General features: G+C 38.5%; 1 protein-coding gene across 1 annotated transcript in view; it reads right to left on the bottom strand.

Annotated features, from left to right (window-relative positions):
• Positions 1 to 9,256, bottom strand: part of LOC5579848 (O-acyltransferase like protein) — a 33,982-nt gene extending 24,726 nt beyond the window's left edge. Inside the window, exons 1-2 of the mRNA XM_001651473.2 lie at positions 8,827 to 9,256; positions 8,606 to 8,748 (exon numbers count right to left, since the gene is read on the bottom strand). Coding sequence (XP_001651523.2) covers positions 8,606 to 8,748; positions 8,827 to 8,914 — 231 coding nt within the window. The 5' untranslated portion in view covers positions 8,915 to 9,256. The remainder of the gene's footprint in view (positions 1 to 8,605; positions 8,749 to 8,826) is intronic.
• Between the last annotated feature and the right edge of the window lie 4,868 nt (positions 9,257 to 14,124).

Genomic DNA, 14,124 nt, shown 5'->3' with positions numbered 1-14,124 from the left:
GCTCGATCGGAGAAACTATATATTAGCGCAAGCCGTTCAAAGTTTGTATGGAATTTACTACGGAAAAATTAAATTTTGCAAAGAAAAATCGCCAGAGGTCGCCCATTGATCTCTATAAAAATTTTGAACACAGATCCCGATAGGTGTTTTTACGATGAACAACATTGCCGAAGACCGCAAAGCAATCCGATGCTTGTGAAAAAAGTTATTAAGCATAGATTATTCGGAAATTTTGCCCGATTTTGTCATTATTGTTATTCCTTTACATTAACAGGTCGTCTTGCCACTAGGTTTTCATTGAATAACTTTTTTCACAAGTGTCAGATTGTTTCGCGGTCTTCCACAATATTCTTCATCGTAAAAATACCTATCGAGGTCTGCGTTCAGAATATTTATAGAGGTCAACGGGCGACCTCTGGCGATTTTTCTTTGCAAAAGTAAGTTTTCCCATAGTAAATCCCATACAAACTTTGAACGGCTGGCGCTAAAATATACACTCCCATGCTAAAGTTTGGGTTCAACCCCTCAAAAACATACAAAAGTGTTCTGTCCATATCTCTGTGATTACACGTCCAATTAAAACTCTTCAAGCCGCATTCGAAAGGCAAAGAGTTATTCTTACTTCGTATGTATTTTTCCAAAAGCGTTTTTTGAATTTTGTATACTAAATTTTAACTTAAAGTTGTTACATTTTTCAAAAAACACACTGAAAAATCATATATAATTTCCTCAGCATTGGGTCGACCAAAATTTTAAATCAAAGTGTCATTAGGATCGTAATCTTATATTCTTTGAAGAGACCCCACGAGATTTTGGCGGAAAAATCTGGAAAGTATTCAAAATCAATGAAACAGTCAGTCAAGTCATCGTGCAAAAGTTTGGGTTCACCCCTCAATATGATGCAAATCGTGCAAAAGTTTGGGTTCACCTGAGCCGCACGCGCATCATTTGTGTCAATATCTCAGCCATTTTTCAACCGATTTTAATAGTTTAAAGCTTTTTTTAGCGCGAATAATGGCGCGTACATGATTGGTATAAGATTTCACAGATTTAAGTAAGTTCAGGTGAACCCAAACTTTTGCACGATACACCATACTGAGGGGTGATCCCAAACTTTTGCACGATGACTTGACTGACTGTTTCATTGATTTTGAATACTTTCCAGATTTTTCCGCCAAAATTTCGTGGGGTTTCTTCAAAGAATATAAGATTACGATCCTAATGACATTTTGATTTAAAATTTTGGTCGACCCAATGCTGAGGAAATTAGATATGATTTTTCAGTGTGTTTTTTGAAAAATGTCACAAATTTAGGTAAAAATTTAGTATACAAAGTTCAAAAAATTTTTTTGGAAAAATATATACGAAGTAAGAATAACTCTTTGCCTTTCGAATGCGGCTTAGAGAGTTTCAATTGGACATGTAATCACAGAGATATGGACAGAACACTTTTGCATGTTTTATAGGGGGTGAACCCAAACTTATGCACGGGAGTGTAGTTTCTCCGATCGAGCTGAAATTTTGCACTGTTGTTATGGGACCTAAAAGCAATCCAAAAAGTGGACTGGAGCGAGAATATAAATTTTTTCTTACACTACTGTCCAGTGTTTGCACAAATGCGATTCCAATTACTTGGTAAACACTTATAAAGTGAAACTGAATTCAGAAGCCTGAATCTTCAGGACTTTCTGCTATTCTTAACCCGCTGTGGTAATGAGCTATAGGCTCTCTTTACGCTCATGTGTTTTGCAGTGCCCTTTTTAGGGCGCTGTTAGAACCCATTGTGGTATGGAGCTACACTCCCGTGCAAAAGTTTGGGTTTACCCCTAAAAAATATACAAAAGTGTTCTGTCCATATCTCTGTGATAACACGCCCAATTGAAACTCTTTAAGTCGCATTCGAAAAGCAAAGAGTTATTCTTACTTCGTATGTATTTTTACAAAAACATTTTTTGAATTTTGTATTCTAAATTTTTACTTGAAGTTGTTACATTTTTCATAAAACACACTAATAAATCATATCTAATTTCCTCAGTATTGGATCGACCAAAATTTCAAATCAAAGTGTCATTAGAACCGTAATCTTATATTCTTTGAAGAGACCCCACGAAAATTTTGCGAAAAAATCGGGAAAGTATTCAAAATCATTGAAACAGTCAGTCAAGTCATCGTGCAAAAGTTTGGGTTCACCGCACATCATTTTTGTCAATATCTCAGCCATTTTTCAACCAATTTTAATAGTTTAAAGCTTTTTTGAGTGCAAATAATGGCGCGTACATGATTGGTTTGAGATTTCATAGATTTAAGTAAGTTCAGGTGAACCCAAACATTTGCACGATACACCATACTGAGGGGTGAACCCAAACTTTTGCACGATGACTTGACTGACTGTTTCATTGATTTTGAATACTTTTCAGATTTTTCCGCAAAAAATTCGTGAGTGTTGAAGGGCAGAATATAAGATTACGATTCTAATGACACCTTGTTTTAAAATTTTAGCCGATCCAATGCTGAGGAAATTAGCTATGTTTTTCAGTATGTTTTTTATAAAAATGTCACAACTTTATGTACAAATTTAGTATACAAAGTTCAAATAATGTTCTTGGAAAAATACATACGAAGTAAGAATAACTCTTTGCCTTCCGAATGCGGCTTAGAGAGTTTCAATTGGACGTGTAATCACAGAGATATGGACTGAACACTTTTGCATGTTTTTTAGGGGGTGAACCCAAACTTATGCACGGGAGTGTACATGCTCTCAATTCGCTTATAGGATCTTCCCTCTTCAAGGGACCCCACTCCTATTTCCTCCCATCTTTCCCTTCCCTTTCCTCTCCCACCGGGTAGATGATGAAATAGGCTCAAATATGGCGATGGCACAAATTTCCAAACTGGTGGGGAACGTGACTTTGGAGCCGGCCTTCTGATAGCTCTCATGGCGTAGGGGTAACGCGCCCTAACTAGAGATCAGGGAGTCGTGAGTTCGATTCTCTCCGAGAAGACGTGTAACTTTTTCGCAAAACTTCACATCCTTTGTCCATCTTATTCAATTGCAAAGTATATGTAATGTTTAGCTTTTTGGTAGTTACTTGAAATTTGATTTATTATAAATTAATCAAATTCTATTCAAGTGTTTGAAAGCAGATAACAAAAAAAAAAAACTGTTTTGAGAATAATGCCAAAATTTTCAAATTGGAATATTTTATGCAATGTGAATATTTAGAAAAAGGCATGTTCCTGCAAATTTGTTTACTTAGATGAAAAACTTTGTAGAAGATCGTACTTATCCTAAATTGTTTGTTTTCAAAACATCTAATTATCATAACTTGGACAGTGTTGACGGATTTTAAGAACTTATGTACTTTTGCATAGATTTTGATGATTCATTTACAAATCTTATTTGAACTTATTTCCAACATGCAGTTGAAATTTCAGGTCAATCGGCCTTGTGTACTTTATTCTTGTCAGTACTGTAAAGACTTTGTTTTTTTTTAGAGAATGCGACAACCAGACGAAAGAAACTTTGGACAAAACGGCTTTGAAGATGTTCAGCAATTTTCAACTCCATACAAATTATATAGAAGCTAAAGAACGAGCCAATCTCCTACGAATTGTTATATTCTTCCCTTTGGACGAAAAAATCTATTGGAAAGCTTAAAAACGGTCGATTTTTTTAATGTCACCCCGTGCAAAAGTTTAAGTTCATATAGAAGTGTTTAGTCCAAATCTCTGTGATCACACGTCGACTTGCAACTCTCTAGGGAAATAAGAATTACTCATTGCCTCTAGACTTCCCCTTACTGATGTTCTACATCGCGCTAGAAGGTGTTATGCGGAGAGTTGGGATCAATAACCGAGGTATGATTTTCACAAGATACAGCCAATTTGTTTGCATCGCGAATTATATGTATATTGTCGGAAGAACATTTCGGACGGTGGCAGATCTGTACACCCGCCTGAAACGTGAGGCGTCATTTGGTGGTGAATAAAAAAAAAACAAAATGCATGCTGATAGGTGGAACGAGCGTGACAAAGCCCGTCTAGGAAGCAGTGTTACGATAGACTGAAACACTTTCGAGGTGGTTGATGAGTTCGTCTACCTCGGATCCTTGGCTCCAGAAGAAATTGCGATCGAGAAAGATTCACCCCCGCACCAAATGTACAAAACGCTAATAAGACCGGTGGTCCTTTATGGACATAAAGCATGTACCATGCAGGAAGAGGACCTGCAAGCTCTTGGAGTGTTCGAACGACGAGTGCTTAAGAAGATCTTTGGCGATGCGCAGGAGAACGGTGTGTGGCAGCGGAGAATGAACCACGAGCTCGCTAGGCTCTACGGCGAACCCTGTATCCAGAAGGTGGTGAAAGCTGGAAGGGTGCATTGGGCAGGGCATATTTCAAGACTGCCGAACATCAACCCTGCAAAGATAGAGCTCACGTTATATCCGGATGGTACAAGAAGGTGTGGAGCACAGCTAGCGCGGTGGCTTGATCAGGTGCAACAAGATCTGGAGAGCGTGGGCTAAAATCGATGTTGGAGGGTAGAGGCATCAACCGAGTAAATTGGCGTAACCTAGTTTATGAGGATTTATCAAACTACTTGAAAAAAAGTAGAAAAAAAAAACTTGAAAAATTTAGGTATGGCTTGGTTTGAAATAATTGAAAGCGTATTCTAAAACAAAAATTTGGGATATTTCAAAGCAACACATTTTCAAAACTATCATGGGCTTCGGGGAGCACCAAGTGCTCCGCGGAACACGATCTGAAAACCGCTGATGTAAACTTTATGGACCGCGAGATAAATATGTAAAGAACGGTAGTACATTTATTTGAACCATCTCGTAACAGTTCTGCACAAATGGCGTTATTTCTGAGCGACTATGTTGTACGAAATTTATATTAGGTTAGAACGAACGTACCGTAATCCGGGGGCAAATTGATCACTGGGTCGAATTTGATCAAGTCGGTACCAAACAACTTTTCCTCCGAAGGATGCTAAAAGCTTCGTTGGCATCACAGACATTCCATGTTTTCTAGTTTATAGATGTCTAATGATGATGTTGAACTATTTTATTTTTATTAGGGTCAGTTTTGCATTGAAATATTCACACTTTTTGAAGGTGTAAGCAATACCGTTGGAAATGTCGGCGCTTAACAATACACTGGTGCTATACCTACATGTCAAGTTTGAGTGTATAAAATGTTGTGTAAGCTTAAGTATGAACTACTTAACTCATTTTTGATATGATACAGCATAACAAGTATAGTTTTTTTGCTTATAAAACCGTTTATTCTACAAAAATGTGCTTATTTCAAGAGAAATTGCCTATATTTAGGCGTATTAGGCAGATTTTCAAAGTTTAATTTTGGAATAATATGATCAAATACTCGAGTTATAAGAATTTTGACATCATTTTCAGATTCAGGAGATTTAAATTCAGTAGATAGGGAAATTTTGCACTCTTAAACCTGCTTTGTTATATGGTGATCAATTTCGCCCCAGAGTGGCATTTTATTTTTTTGATATTAAAACTATATTTGTGATATGGTTAATATTGTTTCATGAAAAATCGATCACATAAACTGATAAAGATCAATGGTGTTCTGATTTTGTTGAAATTTATTTGACAAAATTTGAATTCCAATAACACAACAAAAAGTTGTAAAATAGTGATCAGTTTGCCCCCGGATTACGGTACATTAAAAATCTTCAAAAACATATTTAACTGTCGTATCGACACAGATGACCATTTAATCTGGAGGAACTTATTTAAGAGTGATAGCCTATGAAACAAGAAATCAAAATCAACTCGGTTTAAAAATAAGAAAAATATTATTATGCCCTAGGAAAAGGATCAACATCACTAATTTATGCTCGAACAGCCAATAGAATAACACTGTTCGACAAACATTTTTTTTTGATGGATCAGGGACGCGTTTATATGGATCTTAAAGTGAAAGAAAAGTTTAGAAAGAGGCCGTTTTCAAATGATTTGCAGCACCCTTGGATAATTTGTTGATAAAAATTGAAAATTTGGCATTTTTAATCACGAAAAATGTAATAAGCAAAAAATCAATATCTTTTTAAATTCAATTATTCAAGAATATTTGTCAAATCAATGTTTTTTTAGCACTGGATGACTTCAGGGAAACGTGCACCATTTCAGAAGAATATTGGCTTCAATTTTGTATATGAATTTGGAATGTTGACGATCATTAAGCAAGTATGTGAGAATGTGCACCATATAAATACTACTTTTCTTTCTATTTCACACATCTGGTTCATTATATAATAATGGTTATAGGTTCAAGAAGACGCTTGATTAGGATTTGATTCTTTGCTCCATTAGATAAAGCAATGAGCAATGCAATCCAGTAACATTTGATTTCAACAAGGATACGACTACGGAAAATTGATGAGTCTGTTATGTTTATATGGGCTGATTGGTCTAATAAACTCTCAGCAGAAATACAAAATTAGGTTGGACACTGACATGTAAGTGGTCTTACATGAGATAGTCTGTTTATCAGGAGCCGATAGCGAAGTCTGTGAAAAATGTGATAATATTGTCATTTGCGATTTCCAAAGATTTTGATAGGTACTCATTAAGAATAGATTACCTATCGTAATGTCCATTTGTTATCAGAATATCCCTAGAAATAACAGACTCTCTACATATTTTCTACATATTTTCAAAAAAACGAAAAAAAAATTTCTACATATTTTCAAAAAAGTGAGGCCTGTGCAATCCAGATAAAAATTGATCTTCTGAAAACATTTTTCGATGCATTTAAAATATCCTTAAGAAAAATACAAAAATATTTGTTCAGTCGAAAAAGTACTATGATATTCCTTACTTTCTGGGACACCCTATATTAGTTTGAAAAAACCCAAATTGGCACATACGTGCATAATACCTACAGTGTTAGGTCTACTTCATTCTAATATTCCTGCATATATACGAATAAAACTACGTGGATGTCTTATAATCATAAAAGACAGTATTACAACATTTGCATATAAGGCTTCAATAACCACTTTTTGCCACATTTTTCGTTTTGATTTCAAATCAATTTGGTTGGTATTGATTTCTTATGAGGCGCCAATTTAAATATATTATCTCCTGAAGATTTTTTCAGATGATTCAAGTATGAAACTCTATCATCTGACAGTACTTTGTACACAACCTTGGATTTTCATGTCCAACATGAAATAAATCACGATCTAGATTAAATATAGAAAAACCATCTTCGACAAAGTTGTTAATGAGATCAAGGGCTAACATGCCGTGACCATTCAGATCAGAATTCCACCACCAGGCGGCGCTAGTGTGTATGAATCTTTTGTTTTGCAAATATCTCAAGAGCCTGACCACTTGGAAAGATGGTGTCCTCGGCAAAGTTGCTCAGTAGCTTGAAGGCTATATTTATTTGAGCCTTGAAATTCGAGAATGGCTAAACTAATGATAGCCCTTGAGCTGCAGTACAATTTTGCCGAAGACGCCATCTTTCTAAGTAAGTATTCAGGCTTCTGAGATATCTTCTTCTTCTTCTTCTTGGCATTACGACCTCACTGAGACAGGGCCTGGGACACTGCTTAATGTTCAATGTGCACTTCCACATTTATTATCTGAGAGATTTCTTTGCCTAAGTTTCCATTTTCGCATTTGTGTATCGTGTAGCAGGCACGAAGATATTCTATGCCCAGGGAAGTTAAGGAAATTTCCATTACGGAAAGATCCTGCACCGACCGGGATTCCAACCCACCAAGACACCAAGACACCTTCAGCATGACTTTGCTTTGTAGCCGCGGATTCTAACCACTCGGCTGAGGAAGGCTCCCGCATGCACAAGTTGCAGCTTTATAAAATCCTTAGGTCCTTGGGATCAGTTAATTCCTTGCTCATTTATATTTTCCTATGAGAAAAAGTCATTATAAAAATCAGTACCGTGCACCTTCACTAATTTGAACGATACCCAATGAATCGGGGTGCTATTTTAATTTGATCTTCTAGTCACTCTACGACCGTGTTTGTGGTCACCTCTTTGGCTGTTTTGTTTTGATTCTGCGTTCCATTCCACAATCTTCCCTTTCTCTTCACTCCGTTCCATGAGCTAAATGATGTTTGCTCCATTTTTAATCTGAACGATGTGCATATTAGCGGGATACATATTAAAAAGTGTTGTCAAACCAATGACGGTTCCCGGTTTACAACATTCACTTCAAATGCAGGCTGAACACCTACTAAAAAAATAGTTGGAACTTGACAGAATCCATTTTTTCGCATTAAAAAGGCGCTGGCTAATATGGGCTACCATAACCACTTTTGGTCACATTTGAAATTTTGATTTTTTACACATTGATGTTTTGTAAGAAAGACCAATTTGGAAACACCCTGGCCAAAGTAAGTTTATGAGAGCTACAATTAAGGGGAAATAAATAATTATTATTATCTTCTGACATTTTCTGATGTTTCTAGGGATGTAGATCTGTCATGTGGACATGGTCTATTAATGTCAAAATGAGTCATGCTGATTTGCTTCGTAAAATGATGTACAATCTTGGTGCTTCTACCCTAGCCCGAAATAACTCGTATCAACTTACACTGATATTCTGCCATATAGGGGAAGTGTTGTCTGGTTGAATAACAGCTTGAACAACACAGTATCGAAAACTAGGGTTCCATGTTCTGCACTCGTCGAAGTCATCGTACTCGAACAGTTTCGGCAGTTTGATATTCGTAAGACCTGGCAATAGAGAAATAAATACAAATATGTACCACCGTTGTTACCATATTTAAACGAACACTTGGGTTTTCAACTTACAATCTCTGATTGTTGACACCACTGGATCAATATGTCCCAAGAGCACCAAACACCAAACAAATGTGGCGGTTTTAATGTTGCAGTTCATCGAAATGGTTTGTTTTTGTTTGCCGGTCAACCGCCTCCAAAACTCACACCTTCGCGGTACGCGGTACCACTATCAAATGATTCACGAATTGGTAACTGCCAAACCCCAGAAACACCATCTGCGCGTTGGAGAGATATGTGCTTTGCTAGATTGATCTTCGGATCCATTTCGTAGGCGACGTTAGGTCAAGATGTTACACCATCTAAACATATAGGTATCATGACAATGGAAAGCTTACGTAACCTTGGCGTTGAACTTGACTGTATCCGCAAATAAGGAAAAGATATTTGATGAAACCAAACAAAAATATTCACTAAGGGTCGCCTGACATCAGTAATAGGAACGTTTGTGGTACGCATGATGGAATTAATCTACTTGAGTGCAAGACTTGTCACGGACTTTTGGAGGAAATTGAATCGTGAACGTCATTTTAAAACCGGACAAAAATCCTGCAGAACTTTTTAGCTATCGTCTAATCAGCTTCATTCTCTTATCAGTAAAATTTTTGAAAAGGTCATTTTGAACAGAATGATGGTCCACATCAACGAAAATTCATTTTCTTGACGATGAACAGTTCGGATTCAGCATGGACATTTGACCACTCATCAACCTTCACGTGTAACAAATTCGATTCGTTACAACAAATCTAAAGGCTATTCTACTGGTTTTGCTCTTCTAGGCATAGACAAAATTTTACAAAATTAAAAAAAACTTTAATTTTCCAACATACATTGATAGAATAACCCAGAGTTATCTGTTCAATCGTCCACTTCAGGTTGATTATCAGAACTCCAAGTCTAAAAGATTTCCTGTATGAGGTGTTGTTTCTAACGGCAGCGTTTTGGGGCCAATATTATACAATATTTTTATATTATTTATTTTACATTATTTATTTTATATTCATAGTTAACTCGGGGATGTCAAAAATCTTTGTTTGCGGATGACACAGCTTTCTTCGCCCAAGGACGAAGCCTGCATGTCATATGTAATAGATTGCAAAAATAGATGTTTTTTTATTGTTAGGATATTTTTTCTTCATACTTGCAAAAATGGAAGATTTCTCCTAATGCTTCCAAAACTAAACTAATAATATTCCCACATAAACCAAAAGCTCTTTATTTGAAACCTGACACGTTGTCACGATGAGAGGGGTTTCAATGAATTGGTCAGATGAAGTTAGATATGCATTTATTTTTTAAACTGAATCCATTCGATATAAAAATCGCTTTCAAGTCAACGATGATCTCATGGCTAATAAAGTGTTGACCGCGAGTACGCTCAGCATAGATTTTGGGAATGATAAATAAAGTTTGGTTTTATGGATATTTGATTTGACACATAGGTGTCAAGTTATATAGTGAGGGAGCAAACATTATTTAGCACATATTTATGACGAATTTTGATTCGTTATCGACTGTTTATTTAAAGTTGTATTGTTGGCATCGGTGAATCTGGCTGGCAAAAAATATGAACATGTGACCCGGATATATGCCCGGATACACGTCGTAGCGAGGCGCGAATCCAAAAGTGAAAGATTTAAGACTTGTGTGAAACACCTTGGAATCCAACTTTAACCAAAAACCAAAATCACATTAGGGAAGCAACTAACAACACTGTAGTTTTTGTTTTGGCTTTGTGCTAGTATAAATGATAATAAATGTTCAAGGTGTTTAGTGGAATACCTATAACTAAATGGTTACCGAATTCAGTAGTACAGTCAACTCTCTATAATTCGATATTAAAGGGACCGTTAAGTTAGGAAGGTATCAATTTACAGATCATAAAACCAGTGCAACTGCGATCCAAGGACCATCGAGTTAGCTATGAAACCAAACTTCTCTAACTCGATATCGATATACGAAATATCGAGTAAAGGAGAGCTCACTGTATACCATTTGATTCCATTCGAGTTTGTACCCTTTGACAGATACGCGTATTTCGAACTCATCTGCTATAATGCCATGAACCAACATGAGATGCGGCCACATCTGGATAGCCCGGAATCGTTTTAAATAGGACTTCAAATGGCTTGTAAAATGAACTATGGATCAATATAAGGTTCTATTCAGATCCTTGTTCCGATGGCTCTTGTTCCGATACAGCCTTGTGTGAGTCGTATTCAATAATGCTTAACTTTGATACAGTTTGTCCGCAGAAAGATGTAACACTTTTCAAAGTGAAAAGCAAAAAAAGAAGTAGGGTGCAGAGCTACTTGGGCAGTTCCATTATTCACTTTAGCATGGGGGTTTCTCGGCCGAATCGTCTAAAACTGTACAATAAGAAGCACTTCAATAAGACGCATATAGTGACCAAATATGAGCTCAGTAGCTGTCAAAAAACTCCACTGCCAAAGTGAATCAAAAGTTTCAAAAATAGGATCCGGCTCCCTATTCATTGTTTCAGTAATTTGTTTGAATATCAAACTTCTTTAGAATACTTTAGTTGAACTTTTCTCAATGACCTATGTAACAATGAGAGGATCTCTTCGCTCTCACTCTCTTCCGGTTATGTCAGATTAATACTAAAGTTGATGGAAAGTGTTTCACTACAAATTAAAAGGAAATGTCCATGACAAGTCATTCGGTTCACAGAAGATGTATATGTGGCTTAGATATTGATAAAAACGAAAGTAAACAAAGGTATGCTCTTAATGTTAGATAGGTCATACAGTAAAGTTCAGTCGAGAATAAACAGATTTTGAAAGCTTTTACCTGTCTTTTTGAAATTATAAGAAAAAATCTCTTTCTCCTGTAAGCGTGGTGCTCTTACTTTTGATGGTGCTACGTCTTTGAAGATATGACCTGCGCCACAACGTTACGCCAACTAACTCGGTCCATGGCTGCTAAACTCCAATTTCTCGATCGCCCCATACTTCCACGATCCTGCTCCACTTGGTCAAACCACCTCGTTGCGCTCCTCTTCGTCTTGTACCGGCCGGATTCGAGGTAAACACCATCTTTGCGGGGTTGTAGTCCAGCATTCTCACAACGTGTCCCGCCCATCGTACCCTTCCAGCTTTGGCGACTTTCTGTATACTGGATTCACCGTAGAGTTGCGCAAGCTCGTGGATCATTCTTCTCCTCCGTACGCCGTTCTCACATACTCCGCCAAAGCACACGTCGCTCAAAAACTCCTAGCGATTTGAGCATTGTCCACGTCTCATGCGCGTAGAGGACTACCGGTCTTATCAGCGTTTTGTACATGGAACACTTAGTACGGAAGTTAAGTTTACCAGACCGCAAGGTCTTATGGAATCCGTAGTAAATACGACTTCCGGAAATGATACGTATCCGAGTTTCTCTGCTGCAGTTGTTATCCGACGTTATCAATGATCCGAGGTAGACAAATTCGTCCACCACCTCGAACTCATCCCAGTCGATCATCACGCGTCTGCCAATGCGAGCTCTATCGCGCTCGGTTCCTCCAACCAGCAGATATTTCCTCTTCGACGTATTTATCTTCAATCCAACTCAGTCTGCTTCCCGTTTGAGCCTGGTATACTGTTCAGAACGTTCTTCCGACAATGTCCACTTCGTCAGCGAAACAGATGAACTGGCTGGATTTATTTAAAATCGTGCCCCGCATGTTGAAGCTCGCCCGTTTCATAACAGTTTCTAGCGCAATATTGAACAGGAGGCAGGAAAGACCATCGCATTATCGATGGCCTTTGCTTGTTTCAAACGAGTCCGATAACGCAACCGATATCTTCACACAGCACTGTACACTATCCATCGTTGCTTTGATCAGTCTAGTCAGGTTCCCGGGAAAACCATTCTCGTCCATAATCTTGCATAGATCTTTGCGATCGATGGTATCATAGGAAATCGATGAATAGGTGGTGCGTAGGGCCTTGATATTCATGACATTTTTGGAGGATCTTCCGCAATATAAAGATTTGGTCTGTTGTCGATCGCCCGACCACAAAACCGGCTCGATAACTTCCCACAAATCTGCTTGCCAGTGTCGATAGCCGGCGAATGATGATCTAGGAAAGCACTTTATAGGCTGCGGTAGCTGTTCAGTATCCCAGATCCTGGCTATCAATCGGTGCAGACAAGTAGCCAACCTGTCCGGGCCCATTTTAATAAGTTCCGCTCCAATACCATCCTTTCCAGCTGCTTTGTTGTTCTTGAGCTGTTTGATAGCATCCTTAACTTCACCTATTGTGGGAGTTGGCACGTCATCCACCGTACTAATGAAGCCATTCCATCTGCTGCCTTGGTCTTCCTCCTTTGCGCCATTCAGGTGTTTATCGTAGTGCTGCTTCCACCTTTCAATCACCTCACGTTCGTCCGTCAAGATACCTCCATTCTTATCCCGGCACATTTCGGCTCGCGGCACAACATTTTTGCGGGATGCATTGTGTTACTTGTAGATCTTACGCGTTTCTTGAGAACGATACAGCTGCTCCATCTCTTCGCACTCCAACTCTTCCAGGCAGCGCTTTTTATCCCGGAATAGATAGGTTTGCTGTCTTCGCTTTTGTTTGTATCGTTAAACGTTTTGACGGGTGCCTTACTGCAGCATAATCGCCCGCGCTACATTTTGCCCGTCCAAAACCGTCTGACACTTCTCGTCGAACCAACCATTCCTTCGATTTCCTTCCACGAACCCAATGGCACCTTCCGCTGCGTTGTCAATGGCTGCTTTGAGACTACTCCAGCAGTCCTCTAGAGGGGCTTCGATGAGCTCTCCCTTGTCCGTCAACGCTGCTTCAAGGCTTTGCGCGTAATCAGTTGCGACTTCGGGTAGCTTGAGTCATTCCAGATTGTACAGTGACGGGCGTCGGTACCGAATGTTGTTCACAACGGAGAGTCGTTGGCCGTCAAATGTTCCGAATCAATGTTTGCGCCGCGATAGGTTCTGACGTCGATAATGTCCGAGAAGTGTCTTCCATCAATCAAAACGTGGTCGATTAGCGATTCAGTCTGTTGGGGTGTTCTCAAGGTGTACCGATACGGAAGACTGTGCTGGAAGTAGGTACTATGTATGGCCATGTTTTTGGAGGCGATGAAATCAATCAGTCTATGGCCGCTTTTTTGTTCGTAAGCTGGTGAGCGCTGAACTTCCCTATAATCGGTCTGAACTCCTCCTCCTGGCCATCCTGAGCGTTGAGATCTCCGATAATGATTTTGACATCATGGCTTGGGCAGCTGTCGTATTCACGTTCCAGCTGCGCGTAGAAAGCGTCCTAATCGTCATCGTCACTG

Source organism: Aedes aegypti, chromosome 3, assembly GCF_002204515.2.
Source record: "Aedes aegypti strain LVP_AGWG chromosome 3, AaegL5.0 Primary Assembly, whole genome shotgun sequence".
Taxonomy (NCBI): domain Eukaryota; kingdom Metazoa; phylum Arthropoda; class Insecta; order Diptera; family Culicidae; genus Aedes; species Aedes aegypti.
Note: the sequence above shows the minus strand (reverse complement) of the source record. Positions and strands in the feature narration are given on the sequence as shown.